Raw genomic sequence first — 19,358 nt, 5'->3', positions numbered from 1 at the left:
AAACATGATTTTAAGGTATTTATAATACGGGGAAAAAAATGATTATCCAAATCGTGCTGGACAACACAGGAACATTCTGAACAGAGGCACATTTAAAAAAGGGTGGAAATCCGCTTTAAAGACAGTAGGTGACATAGGCAGGCCCTTGCGGGAGCCTTTCCCAGTTGCATTGGGAATTTTCAAACTGGAAAACAAAAAGGTCACGGCTTCACAGCCGGGTGCCCACTGCGCATGCGCGAGAAGCTCTGTGCTTTGTGAATGGCCCCATAGTCTTCTGGGACCTGTCACGTGTCCCAGAAGACTACAGGGGAGGATGACCTCCGCTTCTGATCGCCTAGGCAATTGCAGCGGAAGTGGGAGCGGATACCTGTCAAATTAGGGTACCCGCTCCCCAAAGGTGCCAATCCTTAATGGGGAGCAGGGGACAAAGGCTTAAAGCGGAACTTCCCCTTTTGGGTGGAACTCCACTTTAAGATCACAAATGGCAAAGCCTCTTTTCTGTCTCTCCAGACTTTAAACACCACAATCAGAGAAAATAAAACAAAATAGCAGATAAAGAAGGTGTCAACTATTACTTCAAATTTTTTATTATGTCACCAGAGGATAGCATGACCTGGTTGCATTGTCTGGATACATCAGCAAACCTTGTAGTCTTACATACTCTCCTCCTTTTGTCTCATAAGCACTGTCTGTGACATGAGCCCGGGAGGGGGTTTGTCTCTGCTTTAACACAATTATTACCAATAGTATCCATGCAATGACTCCCAGCACTATTACAAAATGTCAAATATGAATACAAATGTAGCACATTTACTATATGTGTTATTCATTAACTACTTCTCTTAAAACTCTATACAGAACTGCAGCTGCTATACGTACCTTCCTGTTTCTAATGTATGATAGTATTGACAGACTGAGAATTATACATATCAGAAAGCTTACAACTATTACATCAATTATCATCGACAACTATATTAACATGTAGTTCATCTTATTAATATTGGGGCATAGGTCCATTAAGCACACAGAGCTTATAAGTGCGTGCATACAGTCTAGGCAAGCTGCCAACATTTTCAGCATCAACATGTACATGTATCAAATAACACGTGACCTCATCCTGGCAATGAACCAGGGCTCTCCAGTTTACAGCGTGGATCTGCAGGTTAATGTAATCAATTATGGAAGAGGAAAAGGGAAGTCAGATTAGGATAGAACAGGTAAGTACACCAAGAGATGATATAGTAGTGAGACAGTGCAGGTGTGAAAGGAATAGTGAGAATTTAAATTCTCAAGCTAGCCTCTCGAACGGGTGGCATCCCAGGTCCAGGTAGTGCTACATGATGAAATTAGAGGTTACTTTGAATCAATTTTCTGCAAAGGTCAAATTAGTAATTCCACAGAGAAGTCAAATTCAGCAAAATAAAGTGTTAATTATTAATTGTGACTTGGGAGCATGAAAGGAGATATAGTACACATAAGGTAAAATTATACAAAATGTAAGAACTTTGCCAGATAAAGAAGCTCGAAATTGGCTGTTATGAAGAGACTGTGGCAACTTTAGCACATAACATGTTCAGACAACTCAGGAGTATCCTGGGACCCAAACTATTTTGGTACCGGCAAGACAATAAAAAACCTAATAAAAAATGTTTTAATGTATACATTCAGAATACCTTTTTTTAAAAAAACCTGTATTAGACATGTGCAGTTTGTTTCATTCTGAAGCAAAATTCAGATGAATTTTCCGTTACCCTGAGATTCAGATGTATACGAATTCCGAATTAAAATAGTAACAAATCTAAATGAATCTGTAAAAATGAAACAAAATTAGTCTGAAATTTTAATCGATTCGAATTTTAAAACACATTTAAAAAAATTCAAATTCAAAAACAAATTAGAAAACCAATTGGAATTTTAAAACAAGAATAGAATAAAATAGAACAGAAAATAAAGAAATAGAAAAGAATAGAAAATAAACGAATAGTATAGAACAGAAAAGAATAGAGGAAAAAAATAGAGGAAAAAAATAACAATAGAAATTAAAAGAATAGTACAGAATACAGTAGAAAATAATAAAGTAAAAAAGAACAAACTGGAACAAAATACAACAGAAAATAAAGGAATAGAAAATAATATAATCTATTAGAATAGAACAGAAAATCAAAGAATAAAATAGAAAAGAATAGAAAAGATTAGAATAGAAAATCATAGAATGAAAAATAATAGAATCAATTAGAATAGAATAGAAAAGATTAGAATAGAAAATCAAAGAATAGAATAGAAAATAATAGAGTAAAACAGAGCAAAATAGAACAGAAAATAAAGGAATAGAATAGAATCAATTATAACAGAATAGAACAGAAAAGATTAGAACAGAGTAGAAAAACAAAGAATAGAATAGAAAAGAATAGAAAAGATTAGAATTGAGAATTAAAGAATAGAATAGAGTAGTATAGAAAAACAATAGAATAGAATAAAATAGAAAGAATATAACTTCCTTCCGAAATTCTAATTTTGAATAGAATTTGAATTCAAACAGAATAAATTAGAATAAAATATAAAATAATAGAAAAGAATAGAATAGATTAGAAAAATCTAAAATACTTTACAAAAAATTATGAGCTGCGCTATGGTGGCGTGAGTAGTGATCAACAAAGGCACTGTGTCATATAGCCCATATACCATCAAAAACACATATGGATTGTGGATTATGGACTGTAACGTTAGAATTTTTATCAAATCCATTCAAATTATTTTTTTATCTGTTACTGTTGAATTCGGTTGAATTCGAATAAACAAAACATATTCCGAAAAACGAATTAAACTAATTCAACTAATCAAACGAAACAAAATTAGTCAAATGATGAATCAAAACCAAATGAAACAAAACAAATGTTTTCATTTTGCACATGTCTAACCTGTATTTTTGAAAACTTAGAGACACCAGGGGATAGTGAGGGGCAGCGCAAAGCACTGTTAAAATACATCACACTGTTTACTCTTTTTCTCAGGTTTTTTTTTTGTTTTGTTTTTTACTTTTGTGAAGTGTCACAAAACAAAACTTCATTTAAGTCTATGCAATGCAGTGCATTGTGACATGCAGCAGTGCTGGGGCATGTAATGCTGCTTAGAATACAGACATGCTGCATTTTAATTAGCAATAAGCTTCTTATTGTTTGAGATTAACAGGCCAAGCAGAGCATCATTTCTAGCTGGGGCTTCTATAAACTGTGCCGTAACATTTTCTTGTAACAGGCTTATAAATGTGGGTTTATAAATGTCTGCCCTTTCCCTGTTCCAGCAGTGCCATTACTCCTGGAAGTAGTTAAAATTTCCCATTATTACCACTGTTCCAGCCCTTGCAAGCTCTTTTAATGTGTGTAAGGAGCCTAGTCTCCATCTCCAAATTAACACTGGGTGGCCTGTAACAAACTCCAACAATTAAAGCAGAGTTCCACTCACTCTGTAAAAAAATAAAAGTCAGCAGCTACAAAAACTGTAGCTGCTGACCTTTAAAATACAGACACGATCCCGTGTTGCCCCCGCCGCAGCTTGTTTCACCGGCCATGCTGTATTCCAGGCACCGGCAATTTCAGTGTGGGCACCTGGCTGTGACTGCTTGTGGCTTCACAGTGCCCACTGAGCATGCGCCACTAGCGCTGCACTTCCTGAATGGCCCCGTCTTCTTCTGGGACCTGTCACGTGTCCCACAAGACTTCGGGGGAGGCAAGGCGATCACAGTGGAAGCGGGAGCGGGTACCTGTCAAATTCGGGTACCCGTTCCCGCTCCCCAAAGGTGCCAATCCTTAATGGGGAGCAGAGACCAATCTTTAAAGCGGAACTTCCCCTTTTGGGTGGAACTCCGCTTTAACTTGAAAGCACAGACACCCTTATTTAACTCCATCCATAATGCTTCAGCACCATCACACTCTCCTTCAACAAGGTCCTCTTTCACATTTTTTAAATCACTGTTATGAAAAGTAAAACAGGAAATACAGTCATTCAGCCAAATGAAAACAGAACCAAGTCAAGAAACTTTTGTTTTACTGGAAAGCAGATGATCTGTGTGCACTAATTAGGTGTTATTTATGACCTTTAAAGCACTGTACACTTGATTACAGACTGAATGCAAAATATATGTTCATTTTTGATAGATGTGCGGGAGCTGAATCATCTTTTCAGAAGTAACTTTTTTTTCTTTTTTTTTCCATAACATTTTTGTTGAGTTCAACAGCATAAAACAAGTGCCAGCAGTAGGCGCAGTAGCATAAGGTACAGAAAAAGAAAAAAAGGGAATAAATGACATTTAGCAGGTATGGCAATACCAAAAAACAGGCCTATCAAGGAACAAGGAATGTTTCATATACAAAATATAAATAAAAGAGAAGGGAGAGAGTATCAGCACGTCCTAGTTCAAAGGCCGGGAGATGGGTTAGGAGTAGCTGTAGAACCAGCTCAATAGCAACTGAAAAGGAGGCTATCTCCTTAAAATCTGGTTCCATCTGCTTAGACGCAAGGAACATTGCCTAACTAAGAACCGATAATCGTGAAAAAGAGAAGCAAAAACATAGTTAGAGGACAAAGTAGTAAAAAAGAAGGAAAAGAGAGGGAGGAGAGAAGGAAGAAAGAGAGGGAAAAAAGGGGAGGGGGGGGATTTCTTTTTTATCCCTTATAGATTAAGGTGCTAAATTATCACAGGATCCCATATCTACACAGCTTTTGCAGCCCATGTGACAGGATACTACTTTCAATAATGTATTTTTGATAATATATATATATATATATATATATATATACTGTATACAGTATATATATATTGTATATATATATCACATACTATCTAGAATACAATGGTATGAATGGGAAAGCCCCTGTCCCGGCAGAGGCAGCGGAAACCAATACAAAAAAATCAAATGCATTTTAGTTTGCACTAACATGCTCACAATGCTGATCTTCATTATAGAGATGTCGCTACCGGCATTCCTAGAAGACTAAAGTAATTAGCGCATTCTTCAATTTTACCATGTCTCACCCATATCTTTTTGAATAGACTATGAAATCTTCACAGATTGGATTTCATGATACAGTTCTTCAGTAGTTACATAAATACCTTCACATGCTGACAACTTTACTTATATCACTGTACTAGCAGAACAGATAAATCATCATTTTAAAAAAATGCTAGTTACTTGTAAATCAGTATTTAAATTGAAAAGAATAAACAAATTCTATATGAATACATTAGGTTGTATTTATATTTTGTGCTGCGTTACCAGGTATTTACTTGTACTTATCATGTTTGTATATCCTGCACTCATTATGTGCAAACCATGCGGTGAAACTTACAGATGAAAAACAAAAGTGCCTGTTTTACCTGTAGTCATCTATTACTTTCGTTTTGTGAGATTTCTAAATGATAGAAACAATTGAGTACTGTCTGTGATACTTTTTTTATTTGCACTAACATACAAATTTTCAGGACAAGCTGTCAGGATTTACCCCCTTCTTCAAAGTCCAAGTAGTACTTAGTACTGCTTGGACCTTGAAGAAGGGGATACACCCCAAAAACTTGTTCTGAAAAACTATATGTTAGTGCAAATAAAAAAAAGTATCGCAGACAGTACTCAATTGTTTCTGTCACAAATGCACTAATACGGCTACAATCACCTCATAAGGGTACTTTCACACTGATCCGCCACAAAAAGACAGCAAAAATGCATAGACGTTTTTGCCGTGCTTTTGCCGTACTTTCTGAGCATTTTTAAAGGACACATGACTTAAAAACTGCACCAAAAATGGTTCTCAGAGACATTTTTCAGGCATTTTCCATTTATTTCAATAGCATGAGGTGTTTTTGGGGTGTTTTTTTAACTCCCCAAACATGCCCCAAAGATGCTGCAAGCAGGAGTTTTTACACTGCATCGCAAGCGCAACGCCTCAGTGTGAAAACATACATAGATATACATTCACATACTTAGAGAAGCGTTTTTCTTGAGCTTTTCAGGTGCTTTTTTTTAACACAAAAATGCTTCAAAAACTCCTCAGTGTGAAAGTAGCCTAAGAGATAGACAGATTTTTCCTCCAGTTCCCAGTGTGGCAGCACCCAGATATTGCAGAGATCCCTTTTAAACTCTAACACTTCTAGCAGCCTCTGCTTGCAAAAGCAAGGTGGCCAGCTCACTTTCCACCTCACTTTTTCCTGTGAAGTAATGTGTTCCAGCTTGTAGCTGGTATCCTTATCTGTATCTGGCATTTAAGGCCATATACTGCACAGTTTAGAAAGCCTTTGAATGTACAGAAAGTGAAAGAGGAAAAATATGCATTGTGACATAATTGTTAATATGTATACTCTGTGAGATGTTTTTGAAGCCACTTAGCCACTTAGCCTTGCAGACAAGTCTCAACCAGCTCTGGTTAAATAAAAGGTTTGTTTTCCTCAAGTTTGAGTTTACCTGGTATCCCCAAAGTTGCCCCTACAACAGTACATAGTATACTTTTATCACAATTCATTCAGTTTTAAAAAAAAATAAAAAGTACATAATATACTTTTATCACAATTCATTCACTTTGTCTGGATTTATATAGCGCCAACAATTTGAGCAGCACTTTACAATATAAGGGAGACAGTACAATTACAATACATTTCAGTACAGAAGGAATGTGAGGGCCCAGCTCGTGGAGCTTACAATCTAAAGGAAGGGGGAGGTGATACAAAAGGTGATAGCTGCGGGGGATGATCTGGTGGAGGTGATTCAAGTACAGATCTTAGGTGGAGGTGGGGTAGGCTTCCCTGAATAAGTGAGTTTTCAAAGATTGCCTAAAGGCAGACAGGGTGGGGGCTGACCGGACATTCTGTGGTAGGGAGTTCCAGAGGATGGGAGAGGCCCTGGAGAAGTCCTGTACATTCTAATTTGAACTTCAGTGGCACATTGTAAGGATGTCTTAAAAAAATATCTTATTGACACAGTTCTTTCTTAATAATTGTGACTTGTGCATCTGGGAATCTGAATTGATGGTTTTTCGTCTCTTTAGGATGACGAGTCAGTTGACCTGGATATTTGCTGTAGTGATACAATGAGTAGCAGTGAAGATCTGCCTTCATTGGACTCATCTCTTCAAGGAACTGAGTACTACAAGGATCTGGTAATGATGGAAGATAAGAATACTGATCAGGAAACCCCAAAGTCTCCTTCCCCTGCTTTCTGTGTTTCTGGTGGACCCAACATTAGCTTTGATAATGGAGAGGTTGTGATAACTTGTGCCAAGCCATTCCTCTGCCCTTCGTCTTTTGAAGCTGGAAGCCCTTCAGAATCTCAAATATATAAGGACAGTAGACGTCAAGAAGAAGTGTCCTTGGAAACTATTCCTATCTTAGTAAGGTCATTGTCAACTTCTAGGAGACACAGCTGGGATGATGCAATATCACCAACAGATACTGTGCGCAGGTAAGATGGTTCACACTTTGGTTAAGCAACCTGTAGCAGTAAACAGTAATGCTTTAAGTATTTCATGTTTATTTACCATTGCTTGGTTTAAAACAGCTAAAAATTCAACGAAAACATTATAAATGCAATTTTGTATACAACACTATGTTCCAATTGTTATGTGTACCATATACATACATACATGGCTGATTGGCCTGGGTAGGGGCAAGAAGGGCATTTGCTTCAGGCTGACCAAGATACAAGGTTAATTTTTACATTTTTCACTAAAGGAGTACAAGTGCCATTCCTTCTTATGTTAGAGCTGAAGTCCAGGCACATATAAAATCTACCAATTCATGCAGTTATATTTTTATTACTATAACATAGTGTTTTATTTTAATACAACTAGTGTTAGCATCTCAATTTGTCCTGATACTAGTCCCCTATAATCCCCTGCACAGCAGCACTCCGATTGGGAAATGGATAGCACTTGGAACCAGGGGCGGACTGACAACTCATTGGGCCCCGTGCAAAAGGGGATCATGGGGCCCCTGTGTCCTTGCCCAAACTCAAAAAAGCCTATGAGAAAGGTACCAGGGGCATCTCATGGGGCCCCCTACTGACCCCGGGCCCTCGGGCAGTGCCCAAGTTTCCAAATGGTCAGTGCGCCCCTGCTTGGAACTAATCAGGCATGCAGCCCCTCTGCTTTCATTGCTCAGTTAGTAGGTTGTGTGTTCTTGCCTAAACTGTTCTGCCATCAAAATGGAGGTCAAGGGCCTGGCTGTGCTGTCACAAACCTGGATAAGGAGCCCGAGATGACATGAAGGTGAGATGAAATGAAGTCCAAACACCAGTTCAAACACCCCTGAGCAAGAGAACATGGAACATAAGAGTGAAGGAGGGGCATAGGTGATGTTCAGGTCACTGGAATTTAGAAGTACTGTTGTCAAATGGTTTGAAGTTAGAGGAGATGTGGTTACCAATGAATGAGCTCAGGAAGCAAGCCAGGGTCAGTAATGGATCTGTACCACATAGCAAGGATAAAAACCGAGTCAGGAACAGGCTGAGTCAGTAACTCACAGGCAGTGAGGTACCAGAGCATCAGAAATTATAGTTAGCGAAAACTAGAGTTGACACAGTAGCAAGAGTAATAGGCAGGTGGAGGCACAAGCCAGGTTAGTAATGAGAAGTTGGTCATGGATATACTGCTGAAAACCCTTCAGCAATGAGGCATAGCAAGAAAGCACTTGAAATAGCCTGTTTAGCTCCACTGTGAATAGTACACCCATGTGCACACTGCAAAACATGTGCATGGCCATACATGATATATGTAGAACCATGGACACACATGTACAAGTGCCAAAATCCAGAAATGCTGGGAGGCTGGTACAGTGTTCCTGACAGGTTCCCAGAGAACCAAGGTGGCTGCACAGAATTACAAGAACATCACTTTTATTCATAACTTTACAAAAATGTGTTATTAATAAAATTAATATAGCAGACGTATGCAGTGTCAGCTTTTGTATAACATTTCTATCAACTTCCATATTGACATCTACCCATAACTGGTGAGCAGAAGAAATTCTCAGTGATTCAGTGATTCAATGGTAAAATGCTGGCATGCATTGCTATGTGTTTCACAGATGAGTTGTGCTTCTTCTAAGGGTTATTGTGTGATGTATGACATATTGACAGCTCAAAGTTCCCTTATTCCATAGTCTTTCAATAAGTGGTAACTCTAAATCTATAATTTAACAGCTATATTGCTAAAACAGGCATGATTATGTATTTACCAATCTTAAAACATATTTAATCGTTATACTGTTTCCTTTTCTTCAAGTTAAAAAAAAACTGATTTATGAAGCTAATTTTCCAGTTACATGTTGTATTACAGAAATGGTGTTGAGAAGCATTTACCAGTTTCTCTGCACTATAAATCCTGTTGCCCGGCTAAGAAAAATGAAACAAATGCTCCCTGTAAAAAAAAACTTCTTACCTGTCTGACAGGTTTTTAATTCAGTCTTTGCTCTTTTGCAGAGCTATGGGTGCTGCTAATACAGTATCTGACACTTCTGGGTGTGTCAAATATCATGCCCCATGATGTGCACACAGTCAGTACATTAAATACTATACAAGTATCCAACAGATAGGAAATGGGGAAACATAGGACCATTCCTGAATAAATTACCAATCTCACTAACGGCTAGTATTTAACAAAATATAACCGTCATCATAATATCACAGACATACAGTTCCGAAGCGGGTTACATACTCCGGCATCAGAAACGTTAATAAGGATTCATGTCCAGTGGTGTGCTAAAATAGGAGGTCACTTCACTGTTTAAGAGTAAAAGGAGGAGTGAATGAAAGGAGGGGAGAAAAAAAGGTTTGGGGGGGGGGCAACAGGAGAGGGGAAGCATAGGTGAGGTATAAGAAAGAGGGGGTGTATTTTATTTACAACTTGAATCTAATGAATGCTTTGTTGCTTGCTCTATTACCGTTTTTAGATTCTTTTCTTTAGTTGCAATATATTTCAGTTTTGTAGGAAAGGCATAATAGTTCCTTTTTTCTATCCATATGTGGAAGTGTTTCAGGACTTTAGTTAGAATGAATCCCAGTGGTTAGATTTCTATCAGTATGTATTTTGACACCATCCTCTATTGATCCAGGCTATTTTTATCAGTCCCCTCCTTTTAAGGTGTGCTTCTGCTTTATCCAGATACAGCCTTGTCATATTCAAACCCTTGAGCTACAGTTTATTCCAAGTAATGGGACCCTGAAGAAAAACAGAAATTAGAAGGGCCTCAACACAGAAACAGCATAGTTTAAATGTTTTAGTGTAAACCCATGGAAGACATAAGGAATAGCAGTGACAAGATTAAGGCATCCATTTTAGTGGTTCCTCAACCTAGAAAAGAAAAAAAATTAAAAATCAGCAGCTACAAATTCTGTAGCTGCTCACGTTTACCAAAAGAACACTCACCTGTCCAAGGATTCAGTCCATTCTCACCCAGGCCGGTTGTTCGACGGTCTCCGGGTCCCCGGCGTCGGCATCTTTGTGGAAAGTCGGCTGTGACAGCTTGTGGTACCATAGCTGGCTTCCCATTGTGCATGCATTAGCTGTGCTGCACTTTGTGAATGGTTCAGTAGAGGGGAGATCGCTGTACTAACACCGCTTGTGTTAGTACAACAATTTGTCAGGTTTTTTTCGTTCAGCCTGAAAAAAAACTGATAGATCCTCTCACCAATTCTCCTGCTTTTTCCCCCAATACATATGCCGCTCTTGTAGTCTATGCACTCACTTTTCTTCTTCAGATAAAGAGGGGACATTTGGGCCTCCCAAAAGTCCAAAACCCAGCTTCCAAGACACTCTGGGTGTACACCCCCAGCACCACAGTTCACCCCTGCACCACTTTTTCAACATTGCTCACATCTGCAATGTACTTGAAACACTGCTCAGTTCTGCACTTTTTGACACCCTCTTCCAACACTGCTCACCTCTGCATCCCTTTGCTGACACTACTTACACTGCTCATCTCTGCATTTCAATACTGCTCACATTTGCATCCTCTGCAACCCTATTCCAATGCCCCTCACCTACATATAACATTGCACCCTGTTCCAATGCTGCTCACCTCTGCATCCCCTGCAACCTCTCTTCCAAAACAGTTCACCTCTGCATCCCTTGCCACCATATTTCAAAGCTGCTCACCTTTGCATTTCCTGCCACCCTTTTCCAACACTGCTCGCCTCTGCTTCCCTCTTGCACTACTACTCACCTCTACACCCCCTCTTTCAATAATTCTCACCTCTGCATCCCTTGCAACTCTCTTCCAATGCTGTTCACCTCTGCCCCCCTGCAACGCCTGTTGCAAAACTGCTCACCCCTGCATCCCCTGCCACCCTATCCCAATGTTGCTAACCTTGGTATGCCCTGCTACCCTTTTCCAACAATGCTCACATCTGCCATCATCTTCCAAAGCTGCTTATCTTTGCATCACCTGCAACCCTCTTTCAACACTGCTCACCTCTTCATCCCCTGTAACTCTTTTCTAACAATGCACACCTCTGCCACCCTTTTCCAAAACGGATCACTTTTGCTCTCCATGCAACCCTCTTCCAACACTGCTCACCTCTGGAACCCCTGCCACCCTATTCAGTGCTGCTCACCTTTGCATAACCTGGCACCTTTTTCTAGCAATGCTCATCTCTGCATCCCCTGCAACCCTTTGCTAACAGTACTTACCTCCTCATCCATTGCAACCCTCTTTCAACACTGCTCACCTCTGTGCCACCCTCTTCCAACAATGCTCACCTCTGTTTTCCCTGCCACCCTCTGTCAATATTTCTCACTTCTGCATCCCCTGCAACCCTCTTCCAACGCTGTTCACCTCCCCCCCTTGCAACCCCTGTTGCAAAACTGCTCACCCCTGCATCCCCTGCCACCCTATCCCAATGCTGCTAACCTTGGCATGCCCTGCTACCCTTTTCCAACAATGCTCACATCTGCCATCATCTTCCAAAGCTGCTTATCTTTGCATCACCTGCAATCCTCTTTCAACACTGCTCACCTCTTCATCCCCTGTCACTCTTTTCTAACAATGCGCACCTCTGCCACCCTTTTCCAAAACGGCTCACTTTTGCTCTCCATGCAACCCTCTTCCAACACTGCTCACCTCTGGAACCCCTGCCACCCTATTCAGTGCTGCTCACCTTTGCATAACCTGGCACCCTTTTCTAGCAATGCTCATCTCTGCATCCCCTGCAACCCTTTGCTAACAGTACTCACCTCCTCATCAATTGCAACCCTCTTCCAATACTGCTCACCTCTGTGTTCCCTGCCACCCTCTTCCAACACTGCTCACCTCTGTGTTCCCTGCCACCCTCTTCCAACACTGCTCACCTCTGTGTTCTCTGCCATCCTTTTCCAAAGCTGCTCACCTTTGCATCCCCTGCAACCCTCTTCCAACAATGCTCACTTCTGCCAGACCTCTGAACAAGAGTTCTGGCGCTTAGCTTTGGAACACAACCTGGATCCATGCAATGCCCAAATTTTGGTGAAGTCCCAGAACAGCCCTGGAATCTGGGATGGTTGGGATGTATGAAAATGTCTAAATCTGATTTGCAAATGAAAAGTTGTAAGTATATGGATGAGACATGTTCCTTATAGTAAGCAAGGTAGTTCTAGCTTACAACTTTAGGACTTTGCACATGATCATAACTTCATAGGACTAGTATTATGGAATATTATCCAACTGATCTAACAGTCCATGGAGCTGATTGCCCCCAGTTATAGATTCATCACTGTGGAATGTCTCCTTTTTTGTATGTTCAGCATACTGTTTTGGTTTTGAACATGTGATTGTTTTATATTATACTTTGCTATTGTGCAGTTTTACTTCTGTATGTTTATGTATCCATAACATTTAGAAAAATAATGCAACAATTATGTTTTCATATAGTTTAGTAGCTCTGAATTCTTCCAGCAACTTTCCTTTCAATGTTTTATAAAGCTAGGTTCACACTATTGCGGCTCCGCAAGCCGCGTTTTTCAAGCATTTTTTACTTTCTGCTATAAAACATCCAATAAAACATTTTTTAAAAATAAAATTTCTTCATAAATGTAGGCCAAACTGTATTCTGCTATGTTTTTGATTTAAAAAATCCCTATAAGTGTATATTTATTGTTTTGTGTGAAAGTTATAGCGCCTACAAACTATGGTATATATGCTGAAATGTTTCTTTTTTTCATACTACTAATGGCGGCGATTTATAATGGGACTGCGATAGTGCGGTGGGCAATCTGGCACTAACTGATGCTGGGGGAAACTAACTGCCACTGACATCACCAGTGACATTAATACAGTGATCAGTGATAATACTATACACTGTCACTGTACCAATGACACTGGCTGGGAAGGTGTTAAAATCGAGGGCAGTCAAGGGTTGAAATATGTTCCTAAGTATGTGTAATGTGTGTACAGTGTGCTGCTTTTACTAAGAGATCTCTCAATTTCTCATTCAACTGACAGATCGCTCACTCTGTACAGAGCTCTGTGTTGTTTACCAAGACAGAGCTCTGGGCTGTGATTGTGCGCAGCCGATCAGCAGGTCCTGGCTGTGAATCATTGGGTGGAATTTTCTGACAGGCTCCCGCTGTATACAATCACAGCAGGTGCCAGCCAGGGGGTGTGCATGTGAGTGCGCCCGAAACCCAGAAGTAGGCAGCGACGTATGGATACATCGCTTTGCCTTCAATAGTAGCCCATCCACAGTACATTGCGGGTGGGTGGACGCCAAGTCGTTAAACATGCTGGCAAGATATGTGAACTTTGTTTCAACATATATTGCAATTTTAGTTGTAGCAATTTTTCTTATCTCTCTTAAGGGTTCATTCTTACTACTGTGGTTTAATTTTTCCTGCTGTTTGGGTACTATAGTAATACTTATACCTTATATTTTCCTATAAACCTATTCATACTGCACATTTCAGAGCAAAATGACTCTTCTCAGTGAAATTGTATTAGCAAATGGCAGATTTGCATGTTGATATTACTATTATGTCTTGGAAGATTTAGCCTTGATGCTTCAGAAATGGATAGCGATGGAGAAAGGGAGCTGCAGGCTAGCAGCAAAATCACCATTCAGGAAGTTCCACAACTCTCAGAACCTTGGGCAGCAAAAGCCAGCCTGAAAATCGAAGTAGATACTGGAGACCTTGATCTGGTGGAAGCTGCAACACTGCACAAGGTACACATATTTTCAGAATTCATAGAAGCATTTCAATTAAAGACCTTTCAAAAAAATCATTTTATTTTAGCAATAAAGCAAATCAATAAAGATAATGCTAAAAGTGAATTTTAAGTGTAACCATATTGGATTTAATTTATTATCTTCCCTAGCTTTCGGAGGCAATATCTAGATTCATATAATAATATATAAAGAAGTAAATGAGTATTTATAAATTGACAAGTGTTTTCTATAACATGGCCACTAAATTAAAGATGAACAAAATCCATTTTAAAAACAGTTAATCTATTTCACCAAGAAAGGGCAATAATAATAATTGCTTACATTGTAGCACAGCAGATAAGCAATAAACCTTTCTGTTGCAGATCAAAAGAGTCGAAATATAGAAAGCTACCAAACTAGTACTGTTGAACTATGCTAGTAGCATAAATGTTGCAAAAATTGTTTACAAGTTATTTGAAAAAAAAAAAAAACAAATTAGTTATCAGTGTTTTCTTTTACTACCTGCTTTAAAAGAGAAGTATGAGTTAGCAAAAAAAAAATATACTCACCTAGCTGGATGCAGTATCTAGCCGAAGCTGCAGCTATCCCTGCCAGCTCTAAGGGCTCATGTACAATGCAGCTGCTAAACTGACGTTCAGAAGCTGTTGAACATTTTTTTCAGCAGCCCCTGAACTCTCCCTATTGTTTTCCTATGTGTCCATGTACACATAGTCGTTTACAGTCGTTTACCGGCAGTTGAGTTTACAGTTGTTTTCTTGAACGCATCAAAAATGCATTCAGCAGTAGATTTTATCAGCTTTTCAAATGCCAAATGCTTGTAAATGCGTGTAAATGCTTTTAAACGTTCTTAACCGCGTTTACAAGCGTTTACGTTTAGACGTGTTTTTTTGACAGGTCCGTATCCAGATGCTGTCCAGTGCCTTTTTTCATCATCAAAAATGCATGCAAAGCATTTTCCATGTATTCAAATGGACCTAGTACACCAGTGCAGTCAGTTCCAGGTTTCGCGTGAAGCAACAAATAGTAGAATGTGCCGCATTATGCTCATTATGGGATCCATAGTGAATACAACCAGAAAAGACAGGTCATCTCAACACATACTGCTCTCTCTCTCTGCTTCTGCTTTCTCTTTTTCTCTCAAAATGTCTGAAATAGTTAATTCTTTACTATTTTTCAGTGCATTCTGGGCATTTGAGAGGGTCTCCTGAGGTTATATTTAAAAACACTTCTAAACGCAAACCGGCATAAACGCGGCCAAACATGCATAAATGCGATATGCAAATGCAGCTAAACTGACATTTTTTAACCTACATTTTCTAGCAGTCAGTTTCCAGCAGTCAGAAGAGTTTTCCAAACGTCCCATGCAGGTTCGGACTGACAACTCATGGGGCCCCCGGGCAATAGGGGATCATGGGGCCCCTGTGTCCTTGCCCAAACTCAAAAAAGCCTATGAAAAAGGTACCAGGGGCATCTCATGGGGCCCCCTACTGACCCCGGGCCCTCGGGCAGTGCCCAAGTTTCCAAATGGTCAGACCGCCCCTGGTCCCATGTACATGAGCCCTAAGACTGGTAACTGAGCGATCCCTCGGGTTCTCAGTGTTCCATGAGTAGAGAGCCGGTGACTGTCAGTCACCGGCTCTCTGCTCTGCCCCTTCAGCGCTCACCAGAGCTCCTGGCTGTGTAGGAGTGGGGGCGAGAGTGGCTGGCTCAGGCTCTCAGCAGATCACTGAGAGACTGAGTCAGGTGCCTGTCCAGACTTCTGGGTTGGATCCCAACCACATGTGTGGGCTTCAGCCTGCTGTCAGCCAAAAAATGGGTCACAGGAGTGCAAAACAAACTGCACTCCTGTGACCCTGAGGAGAATATAGCCAAAAGATCTTTGACTACACTTCTCCTTTAAAATAGAAGGTTCAATATCTAGCAACCAAGCAAAAGTAGCAATACATCTCTGTAATGTGCTGTATACGTAGTGACTCTGGCATCTCCTCATCTAACCTATAGCAATCATATGCACAAGCCTTTAGGAAATGTGTAAATAGTAAATGGAGATGACACCCTGAATGCTCAAGGGCCATATTTATATTGAATACTACTGTTTTATAAAAACTGACACCAGCTTCAAGAACAGTACATCGTTTTATTATAATGGCTCATAGAATTTATTGAATGTTTAATATTCACATAACTATATAAGATAAACACGCCAGCAAGAAAACTTCTACCATCTTATATTATCTTTGTGGTTTTCTTGAATTTACTGCAAGAAAACCTGAATTTTGTCCATTATCATTCCAGTTTTGCTGTTTTTTAAAAAATATTAATTTAATGACTGAAATTTTGCCAGGATGAAGACAGCTCTGGCAAGAGACTACGTTCAAAGTCTATGCCTTCCACATTAGACAAGATTTCAAGCCCAAGAATCTCCCGTAGTCTGGAATCATCCTGCCCAGTGATTGAAGGTATGTCAGACAATTATCATTACACTGCTTTACTTCCTAACTTAGTTTTGTAGATTTGAAATATGTACTGTTAAAGATAATGATACTAAACTGGACAGTGTGAATGATGTCCTCTGATGTATGATGTTGTCTCCCATCGGCCCTGTGCTCCATGGAGTCCCCTTGACTTCTTGGTTACTTTTTTCTTGCTTCACATGACTCGGCCATATTGACTCTTGGCCTGGATCGGTGTGCATCTCTTAGGGAAACAGGCTGACACTTTATTACATATTCCTTTTCCTACCATGTGTGAGTTGCCATTTGTCTTTTGATGCACTAAAGGTGTTTATATGCTACACTTAGGCTGGGACCCTCTGGTGGTCTTGTACATTAATGCAGATATTTTCTTAGTCTGCATAAAGAGCTGCAGCAAGTGTTTTAAGATGAAATCCTTAAGAATTTAACCCTTGATGGACTATTATGGATTTATATGAACTTCTGTTTACATCTTTTTTTATGTTCAACCATTTATAATTAGTGTCTATTGATGTATTATCTTTCGATCATAACCATTTTGGCTCCAGAAGGTTTTAACCCCTTTATGACCAGGCCATTTTTTTATATATAGCACTGCGCTAATTTAACGGATAATTATGCAGTCATCTGTACCCAAATTGAATTTATATAATTTTTTTTCACACAAATAGAGCTTACTTTTAGCGGTATTTGATCATCACTGGGTTTTTAATTTTTTATTATATAAACCATGACACTAATACAGTGATCAGTGATAATACCATACATCGTCACTGTACTAATGACCCCAGCTGCGAAGAGGTTAACATCTAGGGGCAATCAAAGGGTTAACTGTGTGCCTAACAATGTGTAATGTGTGCTGCTTTTACTTTCACTTAACCACTTGCCCTCCTGAGGATGTACCCCCCTTTCTGACCAGGCCATTTTTTGCATTACTGCGCTGTGTTACTTTAACTCACAATTGTGCGGTCATGCAACACTGCACCCAAATGAAATTTATGTCCTTTTTTTCCCACAAATTGAGCTTTCGGTTGTATTTGATCGCCTGTGCATTTTTTTATTTTTTGCGCTATAAGCAAAAAAAGACAGACAATTTGGAGAAAAAAACAATATTTTGGACTTTTTGCTATTAAACATGTCCAGTAAAAAAATGTAAAGAATCAAATTTCGGCATAAATTTAGGCCAAAATGTATTCTGTGATATATCTTTGCTAAAAAAAAATCTATATACGTGTAAATTAATATATTTACGTGAAAGTTATAGCGTTTGCAAATGGCAGTATATATACTGGGATTTTTTTTCTCTACTAGTAATGGCAGCAATCAGCGACTTTTAGCGGGACTGTGGGACATTCTGGGGGGAACTAACTTGGTGTCACTGACATCCCCAGTGACACCAATACCGTGATCAGTGCTAAAAAAAAAAAAGCACTGACACTGTACTAATGGCACTGGCCAGGAAAGGGTTAATGTGAGGGCCGATTAAAGGGGTAACTATGTGCTGGGAGTGTTTTACTAGGGGCGGGGAGTATGTGCTTTACTGTAAGCACACTGATCGGGATGGCTGTGCTGATCAGTGTGCTCGAGCTGACAGGGAGGAAAACTGTTTGTAAATGAAAACAGTCTTCCTCCCCGTCGGTGATTGTTGGTAATCACCGGGCACCAGAGGGTAATTACCAACCAGGACCCGGTGATTGACATCCGCGGCTGTGGCACTAAAGAACTGAGGGAAGTCCTGGGCTCCTCCTGGGTTTTGATAAGTCAAATGACAATATTGAGGGTAGAGGAGGACCTTCGTCATTATATCGGGTGCTGCAGCACCTGAGGTAGGAGTAAAATCCAGGAAGGGGAGGGGAATGTTCTGCTGGGGGAAATTTTAGCTGTGGGGTAAGATGTTTGTGATGGAAGGAGGGTTTTTGCTTGTGAAGGCAGACGTGTTACACACAACTGACCTCTGTACTCTATATTACTTACTACTGACCCTTGATCTCTGGGTTAAACACAAATGACCTCTGCACTGTGCAGCATTACACGCTGCTGACCCCTGCATACTGAGTGACCACCTGTGTTACCTATTCTTGACCGCCAAACTCTGTTACATACTATTTTCCCCTGCATTTTACATACTCTTGACCTCTGAACTTTGTGTTACTTATTCCTGACCCCTGCAGTCTGTGTTACATACTAGTGACCCCTGGCCTCTGCATTAAATGCTACTGACCTCTGAATACTGTGTTACATACTACTGAGCTCTGAACTCTTCCTTTCTTACTCTTGATCCAGCACTCTGTGTTACTTACTGCTAACCCCTGCACTGTCCTGACCAAAATGCATACTGCTGTGACAGACCAAACCCAGCCGTTAAAAGCCAAACCTAGTCATGGCCAAATCTCAGTCCAGCCTGTAAGGGCAGCCAACCAACTTGGCCAGGGCAGAACTCAAGCCAGCCAGCCAGGCCCAGACTCATCCCAACGTGCCAGATGCAAGTCTAGCCAGGCATAAAATTAATTGAGCAATTCAGCCTGCAGTGCCAAGTAAACACAAAGCAAAAATACCTGTTATTTTCATAGTGAATGGGAACATGATTACTCTTGTACTGAAGTAAATGGGAAGTGTGCGTTTGTTGTGCAGAGCTTTCATCACTTTAGCCAAGAAAAAAAGAGTTGAGATACACTTTAGAACATTTTAAAACACAGCAAAGACTGTT

At 40.0% G+C, this 19,358-nt stretch overlaps 1 protein-coding gene across 1 annotated transcript in view; it reads left to right on the top strand.

The window, feature by feature from the left end:
* The first annotated feature begins 1,178 nt into the window (after nt 1-1,178).
* Nucleotides 1,179-19,358, top strand: part of LOC149468501 (rho guanine nucleotide exchange factor 18-like) — a 65,712-nt gene continuing 47,532 nt past the window's right edge. The window contains exons 1-4 of the mRNA XM_089670122.1: nt 1,179-1,217; nt 7,033-7,445; nt 13,997-14,174; nt 16,522-16,636. Coding sequence (XP_089526248.1) covers nt 1,179-1,217; nt 7,033-7,445; nt 13,997-14,174; nt 16,522-16,636 — 745 coding nt within the window. The remainder of the gene's footprint in view (nt 1,218-7,032; nt 7,446-13,996; nt 14,175-16,521; nt 16,637-19,358) is intronic.

The sequence above is a fragment of the Staurois parvus genome, unplaced genomic scaffold (genome assembly GCF_062004578.1).
Source record: "Staurois parvus isolate SC_StPar_1 unplaced genomic scaffold, SC_StPar_1.0 ptg000086l, whole genome shotgun sequence".
NCBI classification, from domain to species: Eukaryota; Metazoa; Chordata; class Amphibia; order Anura; family Ranidae; genus Staurois; species Staurois parvus.
Note: the sequence above shows the minus strand (reverse complement) of the source record. Positions and strands in the feature narration are given on the sequence as shown.